At 47.8% G+C, this 16,322-nt stretch overlaps 1 protein-coding gene across 2 annotated transcripts; it reads right to left on the bottom strand.

The window, feature by feature from the left end:
* Window positions 1–109: 109 nt before the first annotated feature.
* LONP1 (lon peptidase 1, mitochondrial) lies at window positions 110–14,196 on the bottom strand. Of its 2 annotated transcripts, XM_080634069.1 has the most exons (18): window positions 13,795–14,196; window positions 12,105–12,193; window positions 11,515–11,634; window positions 10,836–11,061; window positions 10,121–10,182; window positions 9,577–9,706; window positions 9,117–9,200; window positions 8,078–8,298; window positions 7,264–7,402; window positions 6,330–6,508; window positions 4,957–5,044; window positions 3,533–3,655; window positions 3,195–3,311; window positions 2,782–2,922; window positions 2,530–2,695; window positions 1,489–1,697; window positions 858–1,022; window positions 110–485 (listed from the first exon to the last, which is right to left on the bottom strand). In XM_080634069.1, the coding sequence occupies exons 1-18, from the start codon at window positions 14,164–14,166 to the stop codon at window positions 324–326; spliced, it is 2,793 nt and encodes a 930-aa protein (XP_080490195.1). In that variant the 5' UTR covers window positions 14,167–14,196; the 3' UTR covers window positions 110–323. The 2 variants fall into 2 exon arrangements, with proteins under 2 accessions (XP_080490195.1, XP_080490196.1); XM_080634070.1 differs by lacking the exon at window positions 3,533–3,655.
* Window positions 14,197–16,322: the final 2,126 nt, after the last annotated feature.

Raw genomic sequence — 16,322 nt, 5'->3', positions numbered from 1 at the left:
ATCAGCATTAATTAATTGCAGATAAATGACTGAAAAATCTGTAATTAAAAAGAGACCAGAGCAGTGGTAAGAAGGCTTCAGGGCTGGTGGCTGAAAACATGCGCATTCCTTACGTAAAATGTCACAGTTTTATTGGAAACACGTAACTGGATCATCATTCCATAGTAAAGAGTGAGAAATATTTTACTCTAGTAAAGCCAATAATTCATTTCAGCAGCTGCCCAGCAGCAATAGCTCCATGTCCCACTTCAAGTCACCCCAGTTCTCTTTGGGGGCTGAGCATCTGGGGACAAACCACCTTCCAGCCATGGGATTGTTGAACATCATCCACCAGAATCCAGCTTAGAAAATGCTATATCAAATACCTCATTGTAGTGCTCAACAAAATGCACTTCCAGTCCTTCTGTAATGAATCCAGCAAGGTCATAATAATCCTTTTTATTCTCTGATGGCAGAATGATGCAGGTGACACCCGCCCTCTTCGCCTGCGGGAGAACAACGGGATGGAGACTGTTGAGTCCTAGGAATCAATCCACCTCCTAGAACCAGTTATTTTAGGCAGCAAGAACACAAACGGTTGTTCAGGATCATGATCTGCCCTTATTCTGCAAGGGGATTCCTTACAGATGCCACTAAGGATGGATCATGTTCTACATCTCCCTTAGTTCCACCAGTCCAGTAACTGGATCACCACAGATGCTCTTGCAGGGCTGGGGTCCCATCTCCGTCCTCACAGCCAGAGACACCCCAAGATCCCCACATCCCCCCAGCAGGTTTCTCCTAGTACAGCAGTGACCACTGTGGTTGTGACAGTCACTGCAGAGCCCGGTGCACAGAGACAAGAGGAGAGCTCTCACCGCAATAGTTTTCTCCTTGATTCCACCAACAGGAAGAATTTTTCCAGTTAATGACACCTCTCCAGTCATGGCCACATTCTGCCTCACTGGACAATTCATGGCCAGTGATAGCAAAGCTGTTACTATGGTACACCCTGCACTTGGTCCATCCTTTGGTGTTGCTCCCTGGATAAAAGAGAGCAAATCATCACAACCTCCTGCCTTTAGCTCATGCGTGTTTAGCAACACCAGCAAAAACCACAGCATGAATCCTTTGAAGCTTTTTGTAGGCCTAAGCCAACCGTGAAAACAAAGTACCAGAGGTGAGCAGCACAAAAGGGAGAGAGCATCAAGAGATGCAAACCAGTGCAGAACAAACCTGAAAATCACTCAAGGCAGAAGAGAACATTCACTTTAGAAAGCCCAACAAAATCCAGGTCTAAACTAGTGCCAGTCAGGATTTATCTGAGATCAAACTCGGCTGACAGGAATGCTTTCATGGGATCCAGAGGAAAATGGCTCCCTCCCACCCCAGGTTTTACTGCTAAAAGAGGGTATCCTGCACACAAATGCAGTGCTTCCCAGCTTCACGTCTAGGGGAGCAAGCCAGCCCGGCTGCTATGCATGCTCTGTGTACTCTGCATCAGTTTACCTCTGGCACATGCAAGTGGATATGGGAAGACATGAGGAAGTCATTGTTGGGGTCCTTCTGCATCAGAAAGGCTCTTGCAAATGTGTAAGCTATTTTGGCACTCTCTTTCATTACGTCTCCCAATTGCCCTGTTACTTCAAGGGACCCATCCTTGTTTTCCTTGTCTTTGGGTCGCCTCAGGGATGTTTCAACAAACAGAGTGGAGCCTCCTAAAGAAAGAAAAGACAAAACCAACATCCTGAGGAGAAGTTAAAAGGAGAAATCAGAAGGCTTTAGTGATGCAGAAGCAATGGCAGGAGTTTGGAACTGGGGCTCTCAGCTGAGACAGCAGCTCTTGGGTAAAGAGCAGCTGAAACCTGCTCTCCAAATCCCTTCAGGAAGGCTAGCCAGAAACCTCCACAGCATCACAATGACAGTTTCCATCTGGCCTTTGCACTCCACCAATACAATACAACCCCTATTTAGTGCAAATAATCAATTCTAGAATGGTTTCAGGCTCTTCATAGCCAGGAAGTAGGATGAGCTCATCCCATAACACACTTCTGGGCAGCTCAGCTTTCCAGGGTCAGACATCTAACTTCACCACACTGATCATTTTCCTCTTCAATTCCACCCAATGTCAATTAGAGGATGCAGGAGTCATATCCTCTGCTGTATTTCCCCAAGTTACTAGGGAAGTAACTCAGGGAAGCCTCAGCCCTGCCATAAGTCAGAATGGCACCTCCTGCTTTTAAGGGAGCAGACAAGGTCTTGTCCTCTCTGAACAGGCTTATGCCTTTAGTCACTGCTGTTCCTAATGTGTGTGCTTCATATGGGATATGGAGCATAAAGTGAAAATGGGCTGGCCTGAGGCTAAAATGAGCCTGGGGAAAGGGAATAAAGGCAGGCCCCTTGTTCAGGGAAGAAGTAGTCAGGATCTAAAAGGCCACATGAGTTAATGTTACTGGTGCTGGTAGAAGTTCAGTGGCTTCAGTTTGACTACCACATTCCATTTGGAAGATCACAAATGTAGACATTAACCCCCAAGTCACTTAGTCTCACCCATCGCTGTCCAGGCCAGACCCATCACCACTCCTGGAGGAGTGGTTTCATACATGCGATCCACGGTGAAGATGGGCTTTCCTACAAAGTCCTGCAGGTTCTCAGGTGTCACTTGCACGGTCTCTGCTTCTCCACTCACAATCTTATAGGCAGATTTCCTCAATACCTGGGTGAGACAGTGATTTCTTTCTGTAGGAGGAGCTGAGGAGGCTGAAGCACAATGGTCACGGTGACACACAACTTCCCCCTCACCTTTTCCACTTGTTTCTGCAGATTCCTCACCCCGCTCTCTCTGCAGTACTGCTTGATGAGGAGAGTCAGGACATCGGATGTGATTTTGGCTTTGTTTTCATCCAAGCCACACAGAACTCGTGCTTGAGGGACCAAGTACCTCTGAAAGAAATAATCCCCCGCATCCTTCCTTTAGTTGTTCTGACAAAAGGCTGATGGTTCCAATTCACCACTTCATTATGCTCTATGCCATTTGCTGGAATCCACATGGAACACATGGAACACTGGAGTTCCTTTAACTGGGTGTTCAAATCAGAGGAACCCTGTCCAAAATGCCGCATGTCTGGGCTTTTCTGGACAAAGCTGGATGTACCTGTTGAAGCCTGAATCTGAATTATCAGATGTGATTAAACAGTGCATCAGTGGCTTCTTACCTCTGCAATTGCAAGTTTCTCTTCTGCTACGTATCCTGATACGTTGATCACTTCCATTCTATCCCGCAGGGGCTCTGGAATGGTTTCTGTTACATTGGCAGTACAAATGAAAAGTACCTGGAAGGATTACAAGATCCTATTAAGCATTTTCATTAACCTGCTGCTTTACTCCAAGCAGCAGTCCTTCAGTTGTGTGTTTTTCTGGCTGAAAGGCTGGAGCACTCATGTCTCAATCCCATGTAACTAAACCATCAGCATCTTTTCATGGACAGGAGAGCTCTGCAGCGATTCACATTCATACATTCCAGCTCCACAACCTTTGCACAAGAGAGAAATACCTTGGATAAATCCACAGGAACATCAAGATAATGATCCAGGAAGTTCGAGTTCTGTTCTGGGTCCAAGAGCTCTAGGAGGGCTGAGGATGGATCCCCCTGATACCCTCTTCCTATTTTATCCACCTATGGGAGAAAAACCTTAAAAGCTCCAGGAAGTTTTAGACCACAATAAATTCTCATGCAAAGATTCTTTTTCATGGCTCCATCTGAAAACCTTCATGTGCTTGTTCAGAAACAGCCACTATCAGTCTGCCATTTTTGGGGAATTCACCCAAGTCCCCAGTAGGCCACTGTGTGAGCACAACACACCTGAGGAGACAGACTTTAAGTGTTGTAGAGAAGCACTATGAGGACTACAAGGTGCTGGCTTGTATCAGTTCCCTAATATGTGAGCCCAGAAACCCTTCTTACTCTGCCAAGGTGCAAAGTGCCCACACACAGGCACTTAATACAGCTCTGGTAGTGACTTTGCTGCTTTCACAGAACTACAGAGGCTGGTAGGGACTTCTCAAAGTTATCTGCCCAGAGAAGCTGTGTGAGGGTGCTGAGGCGCTGGCACAGGGTGCCCAGAGGAGCTGTGGCTGCCCCATCCCTGGCAGTGTTCAAGGCCAGGTTGGATCTGGAGGAGCTTTAAGGTCCCTTCCAACCCAAACCACGCTGTGGTTCCATGATCTTGTCCAACCCCACTGCTCTGGATGTGAGCACCCAGAGGCAGCTGCCCAGGACCATGTCCAAGGTTGTTGCCTCTTTCAGGATTCTTCATGTCCTCAGAAGGAGAGGCCAAACCAGGGCTGCTGTCCCTTGCTTTTTCTCCTGAAGTATTAACTAAATGGATGTAACACAGTTTGCTACTGCAGCCAACACAAGGCTCTTCACCACCACCACCTTAAAAGTGCCATGACCTAAAGGTTTCATTGCCTTTCAAATTAGGATACTCATTGGTTACATTACACTGCAACTCATTACCCAATGTCTTGGTCCCCCCATACCATTCCCATTTGCTGTTGGTCTTTTCCAACCATGGCACACAAGGAAGATAACTTTAGTCTATCCCAAACACCTGCTATTATGTCCTGTCCTGATTTGATTTTCCACAGGCTGGTAGCCCTAACTCATTTATTCTCAAATCAGACCACAGCTGTCTGTAAGCATCTTATTCCTTAGAGTCTTGCTTTAGACCTGCTGAGAGAATGACTCTCTCTGATAATCTTCAGTTTTGTGCACACTGATGTACCCACACCGAGGCAGGGAAGAGAAAACAAAGGGTCTTTGTGTCACTGTCACCCAAAGAACATGAGAGCCCAGCAACATGTAAATTACAGCCCTAGAGCCGGGATTCTGGGGAGAGTTGCTGCTTCACTTTTCCTATTTAGGTCAAGAGTTGATACATGAGAGAAAACTAGCAGAAAGATCAGATATATTACCTCATCGATCAGGATAAGTGGATTCTCTGTCTTGGTCTTCTTCAGACACTGGATGATTTTTCCAGGCATAGCTCCAACATATGTTCTCCTGTTTTATCAGAGACTGTATTTAGGGAACCATTGTAGAGTACACATCACACAACACAGAATGCAGCTGATGGAACAGGTATATCCTGCTGGGAAACAAGTCTACCCATCACCATACTAAGCACCAAGGCCCATCGAGTCTGTTTCTAGTAGAGATCAGACATGAATTTTGGCAGTTTTTATCTTTAGTTTTAACCACTTTTAAATTAGAGGGAAGAAAAGAGGCAATGCTGAGAATACAGCTGTTTGAACAGTGACTTCTTGGTTTTGTGGGTAAAGAAATGTAAATCATTCTGCTAGATGGAACTGGCATCCAGGAACGTGCAGAAGCAAAGCAAGAGGGTAATAACAGAGTAGATGCCAAGAGGCGCAGAGCAGAGAACATGCTGGTTCTCAGCTTGGTTTGTGTTGGAAGGGAGCTTAAAGCTCCTCCAGTTCCAACCCCCTGCCACAGGCAGGGACCCCTTCCACTGGAGCAGCTTGCTCCAAGCCCCTGTGTCCAACCTGGCCTTGAACACTGCCAGGGATGGGGCAGCCACAGCTTCTCTGGGCACCCTGTGCCAGCGCCTCAGCACCCTCACAGAGAAGAGCTTCTGCCTAAGAGCTCATCTCAGTCTCCTCTCTGGCAGGTTAAAGCCATTCCCCTTGGCCTGTCCCTACAGGCCCTTGTAAACATTAATCTCTGCTTCTCTACCATATAAGGCAGAACCTCACAGGTTCAATTCACACTGAGGAACAGCTACTCTTCCCAGTTGAAGGCACTGCTAATTTTGTTTTCAGGTGTATGTGGAAGTTAAAAACCACCCAGGCAGGGTCGGGTCTGTCAAGTTTGTATTCATTTCTTCTTATTCTCCCCATGAATGTTCTTCTTCCCAAGTTTTCCTCATGCACCACCTCCCACCTGATTATGCAGAAACCAAGAGTCAATCACATCTGAACACGTGAATGATCTTGTTCAATCTGTCACTATTATCCAGTGCTGGCATCTATAGACAGACGTGAATTAGCATTTGACATTAGTCCAACACTTTTAGGTAGCTCACACAGCTTTTCAAGGGTCTTCCATAAGCATACACAAGAAACAGCGAGCAACTGTACTTAAGAGACACAAATAGGATTTATATTCCAAATTCCACGTTTAGCTCTCCTTTTTTTCCTATATCCCAACTCCCGTCAGCAAGGGTTGGCAGAACAGAGATGCAAATTACATCAGCTTCAGCTGGGTTCCTATGCTGACCACATTAGTAACAAGTGCTGGACAGAGAAACTGCTCAAGTTATACTGACCTGTGTCCTTTTATTTCTGCTACATCCGTCATCCCTCCAACACTGAAGCGGAAATACTCTCTGTTCAGGGCTCTGGCAATGGAACGGGCAATGCTGGTTTTGCCAACACCAGGAGGGCCATAGAAACACAGGATCTTCCCCTGGGTGGACCCTCGCAGCTGGCTGACTGCTATGAACTCCTGCAGAGCAGATGAAGAACCAGAGTGAACAGAAGGCAACTGCCCCAACACTAAAACACACTTACCAGGCCAAGCACAGATTACAGAATGAGCATCACACAAAACTGGTCCTCAAAGGAGTTGGGGAAGGCAAGGGGAGAAGCTAAGTAAGGATGCTGGTGCACCTCTTCTCCCTCTGGTTATTTACACAGTTTAGATGTCTCAGCTTCTCTAACCACAGCAAGCAAAAAGTGACAGAAACTGGGGAACAAGGCAACCCTGAAACCCAGCCTATCTTGTTCTTGTGAGGGCTGTATTTCAGACTATAAACCCTTCAGCATCCAACACAACTCTAGGGATAGGTAAAGGCTGGGAGGCAAACGTGTCCTTTGCTAACTTCTACCCTCTTCATCTTGCAGTCCTGTGTGTTTTGAAAGGCAGCAGCTTTGCCAGGCAAGCAGAACCACTGCAATACTCATTGAACAAATGGATTAAAACAGAGACTGCTTCTCTTGGACATTCACCCACTTGCTCAGCACTCAGCAGCAAAGCAAATAAACTGGGAGTATATTGCAGTTTGAAATCAGAATATGACCTTTACTGCTATGAACAATTAAACCCATGAACTGCTTACAGAACACTGTATTCTTGCACACAGCCTTGTTTGATCCATGATTTAACACAAATTCAAAGGAAAGCTGTAACCTGAAACACATCCAAACTGCCTGGTGCTAAGCAGAGTGTCAAATGGGCCACACTGCCTATTCCTGCCTTACCAGAATTCGCTTCTTGACGTCATCCATTCCATAATGATCCTCCTCCAGAACTGCTCGGGCTCTGGTCAGCTCCAGGTTCTCCTCACTACACTTTCCCCATGGAATGGAAGTCAGCCAATCCAAGTAGTTCCGTGTAACACTGATGGAAACACACAAGTGACAGTGATTTGACAACAATCAGCTCATGCTTTCCTCCTCTGCCTTCCAAGATAACCTCAGCCAGAACAAGTGGGATATAAGCTACTCATGGAAGGGAGCCTAGGAAAAGAACATCAATATCTCGGCAGTCATTGCTAACCTTTCATTCTGGTCTTCACTCCCTTCCCCAAAATCAAAGCTTTTTTTTCAGGAAGCTTTTGCTTTCCTGAGACAAAGAACCTCCAACATAAATCCAAAGACCAAGACTTCCAAACACACATTCCCTGCAGGATTTTGTGGTGTGGGGCTGATTCCTGTCTGAGGTTTCTCTTCTCTCCCATCTAATGAAAACACCTAACTACAAGAGAAAGGAGCCAGAATGAAGGGCTGAAGGAATCACGACATGTTTCAGGAAGGGGAACAAACAGCACAGTTCTTATCCACAGCATTAAGCTGCCACAGAAGACCTAAAATGATCAACAGATAAACTACACTGAAACAAAGGAGATGTGGGGAACAATCCCATAGCTCGGATGGGATCATGTGCTAAATTCAGGGATAACAACTATGACAAAAAAACAATAGGAACTCTGAAGGTATGAGCTTCCCAGAATAGTATTGTTTTCTCTCATTCTCCCAAACACCCCGACAGGAGAGGACACAGCCATGCACTCACTTGAATTCTGAAGAGTGATTATCCAGCAAACCCAACTTGTTCAACTCTTCATCAATCACATCCATGACGTGTTTCGGCACTACCAAATCCTTTAGTCGCTCTCGGAATTTCTCTTCTATAGCATCCTTGTCCTCCTTTTCCAGACCCAGCTCTTTCTTAATGATCTTCAGTTGTTCTTGGAGAAGGTATTTGCGATGGGTTTGCTTGATCTTCTCCTCAACCTGGACAAAGCAACAACCACAGTAACTGTTCTGTTCCTCGTACAACCCATCAAACGTCAATCAAATGCTTCCAAATACTTCTGTTACAACCTTTGCAGCAACTGAAAATACTACTTGGAGATCATTTGCAGCACTTTTTAATACAAAAAGTGACTCTATGACATACTCCAGCTCCCTCCACTGGCTATGATTCAGTACTTTGAGTTTGTTTATGCTGGGGAGACAAAAACCTGGGCAGAGTAAGCCAGATGTGATCTCCTTAGTGCCAAATAAAAGGGAATGACCACTTCTCTCAACTTGTCGTCTATACAACTGCAAACAGAGCCCAGTATGCACTTGACCTTTCTTGCCCCAGAAGCTAATGGCCAGCTTCCTCAAAGTTCTTTCCAGCAAAGCTATTTCCTACCCAGTGGTACCCAGCCTGTCCTGTGGCACAGGATTATTCCAACCCAGCTGTGGGACTATCAGTTTCTCTTTGCAAACTTGAGGAGGTTCTTACTGACTCCCTAAGGGACACCACTAGCAGCTACATGCAATTAGGCTTTACAGTGTTGAGCACAACCTTTTCTGCCCAGTAAACTAGCTAATGTTTTTTCACCCACCTTGTACTGCATCCTTCCAGCCTGTAACATCTCAATTTGGTCACAAGAATACTATGGCTGCCCATAATAAAGACCTTGCTAATGTCAGTATAAAATGGTCATTGCTATTTAGGATGGACCATTGCTTTGCTTTAAAATTCTTTACTGGCTGCACTAAGCATCAGTGGTGGATATGATAGAAACACATACAAGGCGTATGTTACTTGAAAACCTTACCTCCCTTCCAAGACGCTGCTGAAGTTTGCTCAGCTCATATTCCTTCTTCAGGAGGGAAAGGGCTTTGTAAAGCCTTTTGGGAATCTGGGCAAGATAAAACACAAAATGAGCATTCAGACACAAAACTGCTGTCAACTCCCAGGGAGAAACAGAGAATAAAAAGCTCCAACAGGTTTCCTGGAAGAAATCTCCAGCACCTGCAGATGAGGAAAGATGAAGCATGCAGCAGTTACACACCATGCAAGCAATGCCATCAACGATGCAGAACTACCTTTCCCTAAAGGCAACTTATTGATGACTTACTATAGCCTTCAACACAAACCTAGTCACTGATATTAACAAATCATCAAACATAGCACTGGAGTCTCCTCTGTACAGAGGCCTGGTAAAGAAACCATAACATATAACAGCCACACTTCCGATTCAGCTAGCACAGCTTTAGTTAAAAGCTTCATCTTACACTCGTTTCTTCCAGGATGTCTTGAAGTTCTTGTGACTCTGCTCCTGTCAGTGCTGCACCCATGTCACTCAGATAGATAGGGTTATCTACCACACGCTGTCCAGCCTGCATCATCTGAAGTACAGACTCTCTGAAAAAACGGTAATAAACCCCAAAGTGCTGTTAAACTCATAAGGGAGTATCTTTACAGAGTTATTTACTTCTTATGACAGGGTAAAGAAACGAAACACAGCTCAGTTTCATAGCAAAGAACTGTTTCCTTAAAAACTTGGCTAAGCCAGCACTCAGTAACAAACTCAGTAACACATGCATAAATCACTCGATAAAAGGAATGATCTCTGATACATAAACCCAAACATAAGAAATGCTCTTATGAGAGTCATGTAAAAATTCTGGGTTCCAGCATGCCAAGACTCTTCCTATGCCCCTATTACATGGATCAGGCCATGATACTTGTTGCAGTGAGCTTCACTTGGATCCCAGTCACCTGCCATAGGACCTATCCTGTGCCGTACCCAAAGTAGGCAGCAGAGGAAACACGTACCTGTACAGGGGGTTCAGGGCAATGATGTCCCGGATGGTTTTGACAATTTCTGCGGTAAGAGCCTGTAAACACAACACAAATTTCATCAGCAAAAAGCCTGGAAAAGGACAAACAATGCCTCAGTGCAAATATGACTGACATTCCCCAAACTCGCCAGTGCAGCAGCACAGAAATACAGCCCCTGCAATGTGTGCTGTGATGGTACCTGGTATGGGGGCAGTTATTCCTCCTGGGAGGCAAGGAAAGGCAAGAAGGGCTATATAAGGGTTTAGTGGTGGTGTTGGCAGTTCTAGGGTAATGGTTGGCCTTGATGATCTCAAAGGTCTTTTCCAACCCAGCTGATTCTATGATCCTAGAAGGTGATTTTCTGCATGCACAAAACTCAACTGGTTCCTAGCCAGAAGATATGTTCAGGTTGACCACTCAGGTCACCTTGGAGCAAAGACTCAGTTTGACAAAGGAGATGACACAGCCTAAAGCCCAGCCCAGCCTCTTCATCCAGCAACTTTTGGATGTGATCAGCTCTAAGCAACTGAGTTGTTGTCATGAAAAAATCATTATTTTCACGTAAGCCCCTCAGGCAGTGACCCTAAGAGAAAGGAAAGGTTTCTGAAGTGTGAAATTAGAGCCTGATTTTAGAACTTTTCCTTTTAAGCAAGAAATGTAGGTGCAGCTGTACAGGCCAAGCTCAGGCTTGTAGGATTAATTCACTCACTTTAACCTCTTCTGTGATCTGAAAATCTTCATGAACCACATTCTCTACTTCTACCATGAGAACTTCCTGCGAGGGAACAGCTACAGGATCTAGTACCAATTCCACAGCTTGGTCCTTTGCTCCAGGCTCCTCTTCAGCCTCTTTCTTGGAGCGCTTCTGTTTCCTTCTTTTTTGTTTGTTCTCAGGCTCCTCAGGCTCAACCTCTAGCTGCTTGTTTATACGAATCCTGAAACCCAAAAGAAACCAGGTACAATGAATTCCCCTCTGTTATGTGCGATTTCAGCTCTTCAGCATGAAAAGAGCCTAAGTTGTATTTGAAGTCAAATTTCAACTTTTGACAAAGGTGACACTGTCCAGTTTTGGACAAGATGGAGCTGCTGGTCTTTTATTCAAAATAAGGCTTGATTTAGTAAACAAGTAGTAATCAAGTGGTAGATCCTGATAGGATTTACAAAGAGAATTTACAGTGAGTAAGTTGCCATACAAGAAAAGTTAACTGAGCACTGATTTAGCCTGTTGGGGGGTGAATGAGAGGCCAAGGGCACCTGACTGCACCTTTATCATAAGCTGCTGGCTTAAACCAGGTGCAGAACCACAAAACCAGATTTCTAATGATTAAAAGAATACACCTTTAGGTACTGGGAGGCTGGTGAGATGCAGTGGCAGAACAAGCACTTACCTTCGGTGTCCCATGACTATCATACGCAGCTTGTCGCCAAGGTCCTGCATTTCATGAATCTGTACAAATGTTCCCATCTGGTAGATTTCGTTCAGATCCTCAACCACGTCAGATTCATTACTATTGAGGAAAAGAAATTGGAGGAGATATTCAGAATCCTGAGTAAGCAGGTAAGAAACATTCACTGGTTGGAGAATTCTAAGGTGGCCCCAGGAACATGGACACTGTGCTTTATCCTCACTGTCACCACCATGCGGCCTCTTTCCAAACCACCCACCAGCCTGGACAGCCACAGAATCACAACTGGGTTGGGTTGGAAGGAACCTTAAAGATCACCAAGTTCCAACCTCCCCTGCCACAGGTTCAATTCCCCCCCCAGAAAACAGCCTTTTCTAAAGCAAGACTCACGCTCCTGCAGTGCTGGTGGTGGCAATGAAAACTGTCATAGTAAGAGATGGGCTGGTCCAAGCCCACCACAATTCCTGTAATCCTACCCAAGGCAGGGAAATTCAGATCATGGCTTTTTGTGTAAATGCAGCCTAGCCATGGAAACAGCTCCTTTTTTAACAAGATCAAGAGGAACTACTTACTTGTCATCCTTTTTAAGAAAAACACCAGCATACGGCTGGGCGAGACGAACCTTCCTCCTCAGCAGCTCAACCAGCTTCTTATTTTTCACCTGGGACAACAACAGGTATGAAATCAGGGATCCATTTTCCTTAAGCTTTGTGCCCTCAGTGTGTAAGGCCTGGCATGGGGAAGCCCTGACCGAATGAATCACAGGGAAAAGCTTCTGCCTAAGAGCTCATCTCAGTCTGCCCCCTGACAGGTTCAAGCCATTCCCCTTGTCCTGTCCCTACTGGCCCTTGTCCAAAGCCCCTCTCCAGGTTTCCTGCAGCCCCTTTAGGCACTGGAGCTGCTCTAAGGTCTCCCCTTAAGGAGCCTTCTCTTCTCCAGGCTGCCCCAGCCCAGCTCTCTCAGCCTGGCTCCAGAGCAGAGCTGCTCCAGCCCTCGCAGCATCTTTTGACAATGAACAGGATGATCCTGACAGAGCAGCAGGAGCGGTACCACTGCTGTTGGCCTGTCCTCATCTTGGCACACCTGCCTTAATTCTGCATAACGTCTAAAAGCACTGTGCTTGTGCGTGTCAGAGGCGCTAAGAGAAAGGAGAAAAGAATTCCACGTTCACTGGAGAGACTTCATATTTTCAGGAAATAAAGTATTAAATGGCAGCACAGTGAATTTGCAGGGTAGGAGAAAACACTTAACAATTATCTCAATGTAAGACACATTTAAAATCAATGACTTATGCACGAAAGTGTCATATGAGGATGTGCCTGAAGATCATCATAATATATAATCATATATATAATATTCTCCTTCCCCCAACATATCTATAAAGACACTAAAAGTTGCACAAATTAGATCTGGACATGCAGAAAAATACCGTCAGGAGAAGTAACATCACGATAAATAACAGTGCAGGACTGGGAAAATCCTGCTTCAGTTCTTGTCCCATCGACTCCAAATCAGCTCGGTGGAATGCAACTGAGGTGTAAAACAAGTACCTGTTGCTAAACAGCTGCATTGCAGGAGGAGAAGGTGTCTGGGGCCTGGGAGTTCAGGTCACTCAGCAAAGGTAATTGACAGAGAACATAAATGTGTGGCTCTTAAAAAGCCACAGCGTGGTGCAGGGGGAAGATCACGCTCCGAGATCTCCATCCCCACCGCCCACGCGGCAGTGCTGCTCCACACCAACGTCAGGCTCTCTCCGTTCACAAATGTCATTGCCGGAGCCGTGACCCAAGCCCTCGAGGCTAAACCAAGGACACATCTGCTCAGCCTTCAGCACGAGAAGGCTGCAGACCCTGACCGTGTGTGTGAAGCGCTGCTGACCTTCCCCGCCGGAAGCGGCGTTACGGGCTCTGATGCAACACTCGTGAAACCTGGAGCCCAGAGCACCCGCTACCCCGCCGTGGTCGGGCTACAGAGACACGAACGCGAAGCAGCAAAGGGCCGCAGGGCGTTCCAGCCCCTCCCCAGTGCTCTGCGATTACGAGAAGCCTACAAAGGGCAGGGCTGTGGGGAGCAGCGCACCCCGCAAAGCCCAGAGCCGGGACACAGCTCCTGCCCTGCGCTTCATCCTCAAGGACAGTCCCACCGCTCTTCACCGATCGGCTCCCCCCCTTCAGAGGCTCCCGGCCGAGGCCAGGCAAAGCCTCCTTCGGCCACCAGCGGCGACTGGAGGCCGCGGAGCCGGCGGGAGCCCCGGGCCCTCACCTCAATGATCTTGATGAAGCGCGGGAACACGGGGTTGCGCGTCACGGCGATCAGCGGAACGTTGGGGAAGTGCTCCGGGACCATCAAGGGCGTCAGCGCCGTCATGACCGGCCCGGTGCCGCCAGCCTCCCCCCCGCCGCCGCCCTCCTCCCCGCCGCCTCCTTCCATCGCGTCCCCCCCCGCCAGTCCGCCGGGGCTGCGCTGCTGCCATGGCGGAGCGGTGCTGAAGGCGGCACGGGCAGGCGGCGCGGGGCCCAGCGGGGCCGGCGCGGGCGCGGCGGAGGCAGCAGCCGTCAAGAGACGGCGCCGCTCGGGGCCGAGCAGCGCCGGCCGCCAGCGCCCGCACAGCCGCAAGCAGCGGGCGGCCGCCATGCTGCCGTCCCGCGCCCCGCCGCCACTTCCGTCCCGCTGCAGCGCGCAGGCGCAGGGCGGGGGGGGTGCGTGGCTGCGCGCACGTCCCGGACCCCGCGGGGCGGCCGCTGAGGGGCGCTGTCCTCAGGCCCCGCCCCTCAGCGCGGAGCTGGGCCCGGCTGGGGCGGGGGAAGCGGCTGCGTCCGGAGAACGGGGTTGGCCCCGCTGAGGGGATCCCGCGGTTCCGTCCTTGGCCGCTGCCGCAGCCTCAGCACAGCGAGGCCCCGGCGGTCACCTGGGGGTGGCTGCAAAGGGCTGCGACCGGGCAGCGTTGGGTCATCTCCATGAACGGGAGCTCCACTCCCGCCCTTGGCAGCCGGCTCGGTCACGTTCACCAAGAGCGTTTCCTTGTGATCAGGGGAAGCCTCCTGTGGTGCAGTCGGTGCCATGGCCTCTGGTTATTGACTTACGCGAAGATGACAGCAGATAAAAGCTTTAGGGAAGGGCCTTGTAAGAATCAGAATTTAGTGTCTACCCCATGGCACAGCCCATGGAGATAAGGAAGCGCCATACATCATGCTGCAAGTGCCATTCCTCACTGTGTAAGGTCATGGTCTCCAGGGAAAGCAATAGGAAAAAAACAGCATGGAAAAGCACTGTGGAAAAGAATTCCCTTTATTGTTCAAATACACAAATGATCTTTATGAACACCGACACTCGGAGCAGACAGAAAAAGCCCTCGGGAATTACACAGCCAAGTGCCCGGGAGCTGTGAACACTGCGGCGCCCATCTCCATCCCCACTGCCTTCCTTGGGCAGGGCAGGAGGGGACATCCCATTTCAGGGCAGTTTTCAGGGGCAAATCTGCCTCCCCAAGCAATGTGCACACCCCAAGCTGTAAGGGGACACACAGCCCATCACATGGAAACCCATCTTCTCCATGGGCTGTCTCTCTCAAAGCTGATTTGGAAGAGATGGGTCCTAATCCAAGAGCTCCTCATGTATGTATGCACTGAGTCAGGTGTTTCATCCCAAGTGTTGCCCATCTAATCATTAGGGATAAATCCATTTGCAAACTCAGAAAGTTTCTACAAGTGGAAACAGCAGGAAAGATGCATGAACTCTCACCTATCTGATCATGTAAAAGGTTAATAAAATGATTTAATACTTTCAGTTACCCAGTTTTGAAGGCTGAGTTAGAACAAGGCCAGCACCGGGTTTGGAAGGAGCACAAACGTACTCGTATAGAGCTCTGCAAGCCTGCCTCCGTGCCAAGTCTGATACAGGGAGCATGAAGGTCCTTGGAATACATACACAGAAGTCAAAGCGGAGACATTTCTCTGTACATGGAGAAGTCCTTGTGTCAGCAGCAAATACAACTGAAAACCAGCATGCGCTGTCAGCTTTGGAAGACTCATTACTGGGATGCAGTAAAATTGCCTCTGTTGCTTTAAGGAGGGGATTAATTGGGTGAACCAAGGTGGGCATTGAAGTGAAATATGCAGCTTTACAGCCTGAGAGTTCACTATTGCCTTTCCTTCTTGGATTAGCCACAAAACAATTAGCTCTGTGTGTACATATGTCTGTGCACGTGTCCCTTTTATATATATATATAAAGAGGGGTGTATATATATATATGCAAATTCCTGTCAACACTTTACTGTTGGGGTACTGTAAACAGGTAGACAATCCCAGTCAGAAAGGGGTTAACAACATGGGCAAGCACCAGAGCTAAAAACTATTGGCTGAGTTCTGAAATTCCCCGTGGGACAGTGGTTTGCAGTACTTGAAAATGAGGCCTCTACTTGGTTGTGCTCCCCTAATCTTGTGCTGAAAGCAGGAAATCACCAATGGCAAGGCTGGGAGGGTGCTACTTTGTGGGAACACGGTGATGCAGCATGGGATGGAGAGCCCCTTTTGTCATATGCTTACATGTCTGCTAACAGCAACTGAACACAGCTTAGACTCCTGCTGAGTTTTCTTAAAGTATCATTAGGATCCTTCCAGGTAGCTCCTAAACATGATCTGGTGGAAGGACCCTTTGCAATATCTCTAAACCAGAAAGCACGTGCATATATTATAAAGCCAGAAGGGACCCTTATGGTTCAGCTGTCTGTGTAACCCAAGCCATAGGACTTCCCAGAGTCCATTCCATTTGAGCTAGAGTCCAATCCAAC

Source organism: Psittacula echo, assembly GCF_963264785.1.
Source record: "Psittacula echo genome assembly, chromosome: 24".
NCBI lineage: Eukaryota > Metazoa > Chordata > Aves > Psittaciformes > Psittacidae > Psittacula > Psittacula echo.
This window is presented reverse-complemented; position numbering and strand designations above follow the sequence as displayed.